Genomic DNA, 11,751 nt, shown 5'->3' with positions numbered 1-11,751 from the left:
ACCGTTTAAACTGTGAGGACTCGTACGCGATGAACAGAGGTAGCGTCACCCCAATTATAGAAATTGCTACATATGCTGGTGTAGATGTTTACGAGTGTTATTGTAGGGGTAAGGAATCTAGTATTGTTATGAGAAGGTTACAAGATGATTGGATAAATATAACGCAGGTTTTTAAGGTAGCTTCATTTTCGAAGACCCAAAGGACTAAAATATTAGAGAAGGAATCTACTGAAATTAGCCATCAGAAGATTCAGGGCGGTTATGGTCGTTTTCAAGGCACCTGGATTCCGTTAGATAACGCTCAAAATCTTATAGCGAAGTATGAGATTACAGATGTGGTTGTTCATACGTTGATAAATTTTAATCCGGATCCGATGAACATGCCTCCCAGGCGCTCCAAAAATTCTATAATAAAGAAACTTTCCCCTGCGACTAAGATAACCTCACCGTCGAGCTATAATAAGACACCTAAAAAGAAGATTGCAGACTCAAGTCAGTCCACCACAGGATCGGTTTCGAAAAAAGCGAAAAAACGGGCTTCTACCAAAGCCGCACAACCCTCACCTCTTCAACATCTTGTCTTTCAGACACCACAACATCAGGCGCACGTGCAACAAACGCAAAACAACTACAATTTTCTTACGCGTAGTGAACAGACGCCAGTTAATCCTGTGGTCATGGATGCCGAAAGTAGTGATGGTCAAAGGCACCCGCATCCTTGTAATTCAGCTAATATGGTGTTATCAAATTGTTCTACACATAACAGTCATATTACAGCGTCTAACACAGCTCCTGTGGACCCAACTGCCAACAGCCTCCAGTATGCTACAACGCAAAAGCCACTGCAGTTTTACCCATTTCCTGTACCTAGTAGCAAGAATGTTAACAATATGGTGCCTGATTTGCGTATCATCTCTGAAAATCCTGAGCAGAAGCAGAAAACCAAGAGGCCTAGTAAACACAAGGCTGTTCCATCAGGCCATAATTTCAATAAAAAAAATGCGATTCCGAATTACGCTTGTAAAATGCCCAATTTTGTAATCATGAACCCCACGGAAACACATAAAACGTCTAATTCAAGCGGTTCCAATACTTCATATGGTTCTTCAGTTGAATGCTACTCGTACAATGACAATACCACTCCGAATTCCTCAAGTTCCGGCTCATCATCTCCAAAGGATATGTGTAACACTAAAGAGTACAAGAATATCATTCTGCAAGTGCTATCTACTGAGTACAACACAGCCGAGCCTGTGTTACCTGAGAAACTGTACTATCCCCCGGTTGGGATTGATGTCAATTTTTTGATTGATAAACAGGGCCATACGGCTTTGCATTGGGCTACTGCTATGGCAAATGTTCCGCTAATGAAAATCTTACTAACGTTAGAGGCGAACATTTTTCATTGTAATGATAGAGGTTTCAATTGCGTAACAAAATGTGTTTTTTATAACAACTGTTTCAGAACTGGTGCCTTTGTTGCTGTTGTAGGACTCCTTAAAATGTGTCTTGTGACACCGGACAATAACTGTAGGTTGCCTCTTCATTACTTGGTTGAACTAAGTGTTAACAAAGCGAAAGACCCTATTGTCATTAGTTACTATATTGACACCATTCTCGAAGCTCTATATCAGGATGATCCAGCGTTGTTGAAATATTGTCTCAACTGCCAAGACAATTCCGGTAATACTATTTTACATTTAGCAGCGCTTAATTCGAGTATCGAGCTTTGTAACAAATTCCTCTATTTGGGAAGCTCATCGGACGTTATGAACAATGAACAATTAACTGCAAGTGCAATACTTGCTAAATCTAACTTAGTAGATGCTACCTCTACTATTACGAACACTCCAATTCCTTCAATGATGCCAACGCCTGCAACATCATCTGTCCCCATGCTGATTCCAGCGGAGGAGTCATTCAAGGTAAAACAAAACAAACTTTGTACACCGCTACGTTCTAAAAAAAGTACAAACAAACTCGATAACAATGTTACTTGTAGCGAGAATAAACGCATCTCGGAGACAACCTTTTCAGAGACCCCGTTGCTTGAAAATACAACATCCTGTGACCTAGTCCAAGCGCCATCATCTTCTATCTCCAAAACATTGTATAATAGCCAAAAAGCGCTTGGATTGGATAGAAACACCGATTACAACAGTACCCCCACCGCTTTGGTAAAAACCCCAGGTGCTTCACCTATAAAAGCTTTGCCGCTACCTACTCCCTCTCAGCCATACATTCAGAACTCCACACGAAACGACCGGGATAAGGCCACAAATCGCAACAAAAGACCGGTCTCAAACAGTGCAGTTCTCGCTTCCGAGATTTCCTCACTTTCAAAAGCGCTGGCGGAGTCATACGACGAAAGCATATTAAAGGTAAAGTTGGAGATCACCAACGCAGAAGAAGGTCTCCAAGGTATCAGTAAATCCATCGAAACTTCGGATAAGCATGTGCAAGATGTTTTCAGCAAATGCAACGCAAATGACTTGCCAACCCTGGAATCTACAGTAAAGGGCGCACAAATCTCGGTCGATATTGCAATGGCCAAATTTGCCAACACAATGGAAAAACTACAAGCCTTGGCTCTAGCGACAATCGTTCACGATGAGGAGGCTCATATTACCTCAACCGAGGACACGGACACTTCCAAATCCGATTTCGATATCACCCGGCATCGTTACAAGCAAGCAGTACAAATCTCGTTACTACAACTCAAGCGAAAGCAAATAGTACAAAAGCTAATCAAAGCCAAGATAACAGACCATGGAAGTAAAATCTACAAATATCGTAAGCTTATCGGTCTGTCAATTGAGAATATCGATTCGAAATTAGACGATATCGAAAAAGATCTGTGTAGCGTTACTGTCTGATAAATTAATGAGATAGCATATTAAAAAGGGAAAAATAAGGACAATCAACTAAAGGACAATAAAATTCATGAATTTTTTATTTTTTTATTTTTTTATTTTTTTTATTTTTTTTTATTTTGTTTTATTTTGTTTTGTTTTTAACTATAAGCTTACTACCGCGCTTGTGTTAATATATAGAAATCTTGACTGAACCGAACCAAGACAAAATACAGCTAACAAGAGGAAATGCTGTAATTGTACCGGATAAGCCCTAACTTATTAATTTTTAGCCTATGTAGCCATGGTAAGTCTATACAAGAGAGAGCATGCAACGGTTTTGGTAAAACCATCCTCCTGCTAAGTTTATCTATCAACTTCACCTTTGTAAGATCTACTTGTTGAAGTTCGTGCCTCGTGATATATTTAAAGTCCGAAAAAAAGAAACAACTGAAAAAATTTTTAGTTCTTGAGCGATGAGATGTTCTATATGTAAAAAACCTTTAAAACCATTGTTCAATAGGACACTTCTTTTTTTGTACTAGCACGAGGTTCGTTGTCTACTATCAAAATCATCTTTAGTACGTGCTCCTTGGATTATAGTACTAGTGACAAGCATTAGACTTGGGTAGCTGTTTTTTCCAGGTGGTTATATTTACTATCTTAATTCGCTTCTGTTATAGATAGATTCCTCTCTGATTTTGATCCTATTAAAGTTGTTAAGTCACAAATATTATACTAATGGATCGCAATTTTTTGACTCAATTAGAGCAAACTTTAGCCGGGATTTTGAATCCCAATTCTACATCTTTGAAGGAAACTACAAAGATATTACAAAATGAATTCTACACACAGCCAACGGCGTTGCCTGGTTTAATTCATATTTTGCAGAACTCCTCAGAAGATGGATTGAGGCAGTTGGCCGGTGTTGAAGCTAGGAAGCTTGTTCCAAAATTTTGGAGCAAGTTGGATAATTCTATGAGGTCTGAGATTAAAAATTCTTTATTAAGGACTGCATTTACTGAGAATAAAGACATCATTCGTCACTCTAGTGCTAGAGTCGTTGCTGCTATTGGTTCTGAAGAGCTTTCTGAGAACCAATGGCCCGAACTGGTGCCAAGTTTGATTCAAGGTGCAGCTGATGAGAACGCCAAGACCAGAGAGACTGCCGTGTTTGTTTTGCTCTCTGTACTTGAATCTTTCAATGAAGGCTTGTTCCAATATATCAACCAATTTCTCAGCCTGTTTGCGCAGACTATGAATGATCCAGCCTCTCTAGAGACTAGATCTTTGTCCGTGCAAGCTTTAAATCACGTTTCTGCGTTGATTGAAGAGCAAGAAACCATCGAGCCCGAACAAGCAGCACAGTTTTGCTCTTTGATTCCTTCTGTGGTTAATGTTTTAGAGGCTGCCATTAAGAGTGGTGATACAGTTAACACAAAGCTTATATTTAACTGCTTAAACGATTTCCTTTTGCTGGATTCTCAACTTACGGGTAACGCAGTTACTGACTTGGTCAAGTTAGCTTTACAAATTTCCGTCAACAAGGATTTAGATGAAGACATTAGAGTCTTCGCCGTTCAATTTGTGATTTCAGCAGTTTCTTACAGAAAGTCTAAGTTACAGCAAGCAAAACTTGCTCCTGAAATTACACGTACCGCTTTGAAGGTGGCTTCAGATGAGATCGATGTCGATGAAGAGTTAAACAACGAAAATGAGGCCGGTGAAAATGAAGAAAACACTCCAAGCTTGTCTGCCATGAGATTAATTGCTTTCGCTTCTACCGAGTTTCCTCCTTCCCAAGTTGCTGCCCCAATTATCGAACTCCTACCAGCAATGTTGTCTTCTGCTAACCCATTCGAAAGACGTGCTATTCTTTTGGCTATTTCTGTTGCTGTCACTGGATCCCCTGACTACATTTTGTCTCAGTTGGATAAGATCATTCCTGCTACTATTTCAGGTATGAAGGACCCTGAACCAATTGTGCAGTTGGCTGCGTTTAAGGCGGTTACTCAGTTGACTACTGAACTACAGGATGAGGTTGCGAAGTTCCACGAAGAGTACTTGCCATTGATTATTAGTGTCATTGACAGCTCCAAGCACATTGTTATCTACAGATATGCTACCTCTGCTTTGGATGGTTTACTGGAATTCATTGCTTACGAAGCTATTGCAAAGTATCTAGATCCATTGATGAACAAATTGTTCCAAATGTTAGAATCTCAAACTTCTTCCAAGTTGATCTCCGCCATTGTTTCCGCTATTGGTTCTGCTGCCTTTGCCGCTGGTTCGAACTTCATTCCATACTTTAAGACATCTATTCAATATTTGGAACCTTATATCAGGAACTGTTCCCAGATCGAGGGCATGTCAGATGATGACATTGAGTTGAGAGCTTTGACCTTTGAGAACATTTCTACCATGGGTAGAGCGGTAAGATGTACTACATTTGCCGAAGTTGCAGAGCCATTGGTTAACTCTGCTTACGAAGCCATCAAGACTGATTCAGCGAGATTGAGAGAATCCGGTTACGCTTTCATCGCCAATATGGCTAAAGTCTATGGTAAGGATTTTGCGCCATTTTTGGACACAATCATGCCAGAAATCTTTAAGACCCTACAGCAGGAGGAATACCAGTTCAACTTTGATGGTGACGCTGAAGACTTAGCCGATTTCGCAGACGATGCAGATGAGAACGACTTACAAAACAAATTCACTGTTAACACCGGTATATCTTACGAAAAAGAAGTTGCTGCTGCTGCTTTGTCAGAATTAACCTTGGCTTGTAAGGAGGACTTCTTGAAGTTTGTTGAACCAACGTTAAAGGTGTTGAAGGAGCAAGTTGAGGAATCTTACGGTTTGAAGGAAACTGCAATGCATACTATTTGGAATGTCGTTAAAGCTCTTCTGCTGACTACCAACGTCAACGAAAGTAACTACCCAAGAGGTATCCCAGCCACATCTTACGTCGATGGTAGCATTTTGTCTGTTATCCAAACTTCAAGAGCTATTGCTTTGGACAATTTGAGTGAAGAGTTCGAAAATTCCATGGTTATTACCGTTTTCGAGACCATGGCTGAGATGATCAAAAAGTTTGGTCCTATCATTATTATGGATAACGGTGACTCAAGCTACTTAGAAAAGCTATGCATAGAAGTTCTAAGGGTCTTGAAGGGAGACCATCCTTGTCAAACTATTGACTACGAGGATGATGTTCCAAAGGATGAGGACATGGACGCATCTGAAACCGAAGCCACTCTATTGGACGTAGCCTTGGAAGTGCTTGTTTCATTATCACATGCTTTGGGTGAGAGTTATCCAAAGGTATTCGACAACTTTAAGCCAATCGTTTTGGGTCTATTTGATGTTAAGTCAAAGAACAAGAGATCTGCTGCTGTCGGCGCTGCCTCTGAAATCGCATGTGGCTTGAAGGAACACAACCCTTATGTCCAGGAGTTCTTAGAAGCTTTGATCATTAGATTGAATTCTGATAAGTCATTGGAAGTTAGAGGTAATGCTGCCTATGGTGTCGGTCTATTAATTAGATATGCTCAATTTGACGTTTCTGCAGTATATGAGCCTGTGTTGAAGGCCATGTATGAACTTTTGAGCACTGCGGATCAAAAGATGCTAGCGGCCGAAGACGATGAGGCAACTAAGGAAATAATGGACAGAGCATTTGCGAATGCTACTGGTTGTGTTGCAAGAATGGCATTGAAGCATCAAAACTTAGTTCCTTTGGAACATACCATTCCAGCCTTGTTGAGCCATCTACCATTAAAGACTGGTTACGAGGAGTACGATCCAATCTTTGAGTTTATCATTAGCTTATACCTATCCAAGAATCCTTTGATAATTAATGAAACTCCTAGAGTTGTTGAACTCTTCGCTGCTGTTTTTACCAAGGACAACGAAAGAATTCAACTAGAGAAAGAATCTACTCTTGGTAGAGAGGAAAATATGGATAAGTTGAGGCAATTCCAAACTGAAGAAATGAAACATAAGGTTGTTGAATTATTGAAATTCTTGAATCAGTCGTATAATGGTGTTGTATCTCAGAACCCAGTTTTGGCTGCTGTTGTCGCATAAATGTGTTTTAACACTACTTGTTCCTGATAACACTTTGATTCTTCTAAATTTTAATTGTATATTAAATATATGTTATATTAGCATCGTGATACATGCAAATTAAGAACATTAATACATTTGAGATGTTTCTATAGGCTTCTTGTAATTGAGGTTTTTCTCATCAAGTCTTCAAAATTTCATTTTTCTGTCTCGATGCCAGAACACATCTTCTACTTTAGACTTTACAAAGGAAATAAACTCTGTTGTATCGATAATCTAGGTTCTATTGCTGCGATTAGATTGCGCTTTAAGTTATAGGATGTCTCAAGAAGCCGAAGATCGTCATAATGACAACTCTAAATCTCTCATGAACAGCTCATCGGATAATATGAAAGCTACGCTTTTTAACAAGGCTGTTGAACTGCTACGGTTTGTTATTTGGGATTCTAGATTTAATGCAATACTTTTTCCAATTCTGTTGGCTGCTGAAGCAATTCTTCTGGAAGCAATTATTCGTGTAGTAGCGTATACGGAAATAGATTATCTGGCATATATGGAGCAGATTTGGACAATAAATGAAGGAGAAAGGGACTACACAAACATTGAGGGTGGTACAGGTCCGTTAGTGTATCCAGCAGGCCATGTGATAATATACAAGTGGATGGAACGAGTCACAAATGGAATGGATAATCTTCATGCTGGACAGCACATGTTTATGGTACTGTACCTCGTGACATTAATTGTTCAATTTGGATGCTACAAAATTCTAGATCTGCCCCCCTGGGCTATTGTCTTGGCATGCTTATCCAAGCGCCTGCACTCTATCTATGTACTAAGACTTTTCAATGACTGCTGGGCTACTTTGTTTATGAGCTTGACTGTACTTTTGATGCTCTTGGCAGCAAAATATCGTTACAATGTATTTACTATACTTGCAGCGGTACTGTATTCAGTCGCTACCAGCGTGAAGATGAATACACTTCTCTATCTACCTGGTATTATTCTTTCCATTTTCCTATTGAGTAACGGTACATTTGTAATTCTCCTTGCTTCTGTCGTCCTAATGGTCATGTGGCAGATATATGTTGCAAAAGATTTTCTGCTCACGTACCCATACCAATATCTAGCCACCGCCTTCAACTTTGGACGTACTTTTATGTTCAAGTGGTCCGTGAACTGGCACCATCTCGGAAGCGAACTCTTCAACAATAAGGCCTTCCACCGCATTTTGTTGGGAGGCCACATTGCGGTGCTACTCTTGTTCATTTTCACACGCTTCTCACTTCCATTCCGTCAAAACTGGATCTCCCTAGGAATAACATCGCTGAAGCGTCCTTTCAAGCCCACATTAGGCACCGTTTCAAATCCCGCCCACATCGCCTACATCCTAGTCGTATCGAACTTCATTGGCGTAATTTTCGCGCGCTCCCTACATTACCAATTCCTGGCCTGGTACCACTGGACTCTCCCATTGCTTGTTCACTGGAGTAAGCTCCCCGTATACCTTGCCGTTCCCTGGTATCTTGCCCACGAGTACTGTTGGAACTGCTATCCCCCCAGTTCACATGCAAGCGGTCTCCTCCATGCACTCAATTTCACTCTACTCTTCCTAGCATACTGTAACCCACCTTCGCCCTGCTCTCTGGCAACTCAGGGCACCAAGAAACACGAATAGTACAATTTTGTACCTACTACCCTTATAACAGCTGCATATTCTGCACTAGATGAATACCAAACCCGCTTAAAAACTACTGCATCGACTATAAAACGCTGTTATTAGTCTTATCCCTCCCAAATTCAACTAATCGCCTACGTCGCCACCTCCGATTCACACTATCTATCATGACTCGCCTACTCCGAGACCCCACAGTCCCTAAGCGACACCTAGACAACTATACAGCAAACCAGTACATAGCAGTGGACTTTCGATCACTTAAATGCCTAGAATAAGGCGGCGTTAAAGCATGACTAATGACTACAGTGATTTGAATATCGTAATTCTTCCGACTTTCCTGAATGTAAGTCATTGTATTATGGGGGGTTACGACCGTAAACAAAGAACATCAAAACAAAATAGTAAGAAATATAACCTAAGCACTATAGTAACCTATAATAAGCCCCAATAAGGCGGGATAGTCTTATTAGACTGACTAACAAGGATAGCATCAGGCTACTAATGCCTTACATATTAAAATTCTTTCTTTTTCATTACTACTGGACGTAACGTAACCCTTATGAAAAAACTGACCAACATACCTTGCACTAGTCGTGATCACCAACAAACAAACCAAAATCGACTATTACACATAAGCGAGGCTGGTAATTTCAACCATATTTCGTTAGTTCAGCTGAAATAGTGTCAATAATACATTAGCATTTATCAAGTTGATATATTGCTTCGCCAACGACTATGGCTGAAAATAAGAAGTTGCTAAATGCATATATTTACGATTTTCTTTTGAAATCATCACTAGACGAGACTGCCCAGCTTTTCAAGCAAGAGGCTGATCTTCCAGATACTAAGCCCGAGATGGATGCACCTCAAGGATTTTTGTATGAGTGGTGGCAGATTTTTTGGGATATCTTTAACGCCAGGACTCACAGAGGTGGCTCTAATTTGGCTGAAAAGTACTTCCAGATGCAGTTGTATAAACAACGCCAAGAAAATTCGTATCGTGGAATGGCTATGCGTGCAGCTGTGCAGTCTCAGCAGGCCGAGCAACATGGTGAGTTTGACCAGGAGGGATTCGATCCTATGACGTTTTCAATGATGATGGCGGACACGCAGAATACGATGATGCAAGGGATGGGTAATAATGCCCAGGTTCCCACAGGGATGGTTAGTGGAGGTGCTTCGTTTTCTAATGCTGGTGCTGTACCTCATTCTATGCAGCAGCAGCAGCCAAATCTGGTGGCGCAACCCGCAACCGGACCTATAGATACGATGGGCCAGCAGCAGCCGATGGGGCCGGTGCCACAGAATGCGAGAATCCCGACACCATACTATGATCAGCGAACTTCTCCGCCTCATAAGATGATGGCAGCGGCGATGGCGCCTATGGTTGGTGGAATGATGTCTAACCCTGACCAGCAGTTGGATGCGCAATCTCCGTTGCTGCGACAATCTCAACAGCAGACTCCGAACTCTAACCTCTCACCTCCTGCACCTTTGAATGCTCCTCAGCAGATCCATGGCGGGCCCATGTTCCAAAATCAACCTCCGATATATCCGTATAATGTTGCTGGGAACATATACCCCATGCAACAGAATTCCATGGCGCAGCAGTATGTTCAATCGCCTATTATGGCTATGCCGACTAGTTCTACGTCTGGGTTTGCTGGAGTGCCAACCGAAGCTGCGAATATGGGTTCTTCAACTTTACAACGTAAACGTAAAAAGCAGCAAGCCTCTCATGCGGCTCAGGCTGGGACGCAACAGATGATGCAAACATCTAATTCCCAGAACCAAAATGTTGAGAAGCAATTCACAAGTGCACATGCGCTTCATAACTATCGTCGGCAGTTGATGGTCTTGGAGCGTGAAAATAAGAAGGCCATATCGAGCATCCCTACTGAGGGCCGTTCTGCTGGAAACACTCCATTAGCTAACTCACATGTAGCTGCGCACCATTTCAGCAATAATATGCTGCCACCGTCCGCTATGATTTCTCCACAGACTCAGGGTAGTCCTTTGTCTCTAGAGCTTGGCAATCAGGGCGTTACCAAGGAAAGAAAATATTCTAGACGGAAGACAGATCAGTCAAAGAAGTCTTTGTCCGAGCCTAACTCGCCTGCGACACCATTAACTCCTTTCACTGGAAATAATCTCACCTTGTCTAGTACTCTCTCAACAGTGACTGAGGTGCCTCATCATGAGGCGGCTTTTTCCCCTCGTTCACTAAACGAGGAAGAGAAGAAAAGAACATACTCAAAACCTCCTATCTCCGCACATTCTGCCTCCCCTATTTCAACGGAAAGCTTAATTGATACTACTAGTTCCTCTGTGCGTAAGGGCTTTGTTCCCGTTACAGCGCAGACGGTAGCGGTGCCAGTGTCACTTTCGTCGACCAAAAACAGAACAGGCGGCAGGAAAACTCCAGGATCAAGCGGTTCGTCTAACGGGAAAAAATCATCTGTCTCCTCTATATCCATTACAAACTCTCTTAATCCAATGTCTGCACTTGCAGCTACATCAAATCTCAACACGGTTTCAACCGCCGACAGTTTGCTTGCTGGTGATACACTGGTCGGAGATCCAATAGTTCCGAACGTTCTACCAATCTCAAACTCCGGAAACGATTTTAGTCCTGTAAACCAAACAGCTGATATTGACGGATTACAGAATGCTCCAACTCTCAGCGGCGAAGTTTCATTCCATTTCGACCAAGACGATCCCGATCTACTGTCTAATGTTAAGAAAACAACTGAAACTGCCACAGATTACGTTCACGACCTTTCTAACGCTAATACTGAATCGAACGACTCCGAATTGCTAAATGAAAAAGGCCAGAGTACATTCAACTTAGATTTCTCCGATCCTAATTCAACCTACAATGACTTTAACTTTTTTCAATTTAGTTGGCGGTAAACTGGTGATAGTGGTTTCCACTCCTCATTTCTTTTTAGAGGCAAGACCGTTTAACATAAATATATGAGTAATATGGCCTGAATAACCCAGATAGTTCTCCCCTTGAACATAATTGATCCCTTCTACTAACCAACATGGTGCTGACGCTCCAAAAGTTAAATCGTATATAGTGATATTTTGTAAAATTTACGAATCGACATCTTATTATTAACTTTCTACAGGCATTAGGACATCACCAAACGA

At 41.4% G+C, this 11,751-nt stretch overlaps 4 protein-coding genes across 4 annotated transcripts; all 4 read left to right on the top strand.

Moving 5' to 3' along the window:
* Positions 1–29: 29 nt before the first annotated feature.
* On the top strand, positions 30–2,876 carry SWI4 (SBF complex DNA-binding subunit SWI4; the record flags this gene model as incomplete). Its single annotated transcript, XM_018131972.1, has 1 exon — positions 30–2,876. One exon carries the CDS (start codon positions 30–32, stop codon positions 2,874–2,876), a length of 2,847 nt encoding a protein of 948 aa, XP_017987450.1.
* A 717-nt stretch (positions 2,877–3,593) lies between these two features.
* Positions 3,594–6,941, top strand: KAP123 (karyopherin KAP123; the record flags this gene model as incomplete). The annotated part of the gene is made up of 1 exon (XM_018131973.1): positions 3,594–6,941. One exon carries the CDS (start codon positions 3,594–3,596, stop codon positions 6,939–6,941), a length of 3,348 nt encoding a protein of 1,115 aa, XP_017987449.1.
* Positions 6,942–7,239: 298 nt separating this feature from the next.
* On the top strand, positions 7,240–8,595 carry ALG3 (dolichyl-P-Man:Man(5)GlcNAc(2)-PP-dolichol alpha-1,3-mannosyltransferase; the record flags this gene model as incomplete). The annotated part of the gene is made up of 1 exon (XM_018131974.1): positions 7,240–8,595. One exon carries the CDS (start codon positions 7,240–7,242, stop codon positions 8,593–8,595), a length of 1,356 nt encoding a protein of 451 aa, XP_017987448.1.
* Positions 8,596–9,330: 735 nt separating this feature from the next.
* On the top strand, positions 9,331–11,508 carry AW171_hschr42344 (HDL293Cp; the record flags this gene model as incomplete). The annotated part of the gene is made up of 1 exon (XM_018131975.1): positions 9,331–11,508. The coding sequence occupies one exon, from the start codon at positions 9,331–9,333 to the stop codon at positions 11,506–11,508; it is 2,178 nt and encodes a 725-aa protein (XP_017987447.1).
* Between the last annotated feature and the right edge of the window lie 243 nt (positions 11,509–11,751).

Source organism: Eremothecium sinecaudum, chromosome IV, assembly GCF_001548555.1.
Source record: "Eremothecium sinecaudum strain ATCC 58844 chromosome IV, complete sequence".
Lineage (NCBI taxonomy): Eukaryota > Fungi > Ascomycota > Saccharomycetes > Saccharomycetales > Saccharomycetaceae > Eremothecium > Eremothecium sinecaudum.
This window is presented reverse-complemented; position numbering and strand designations above follow the sequence as displayed.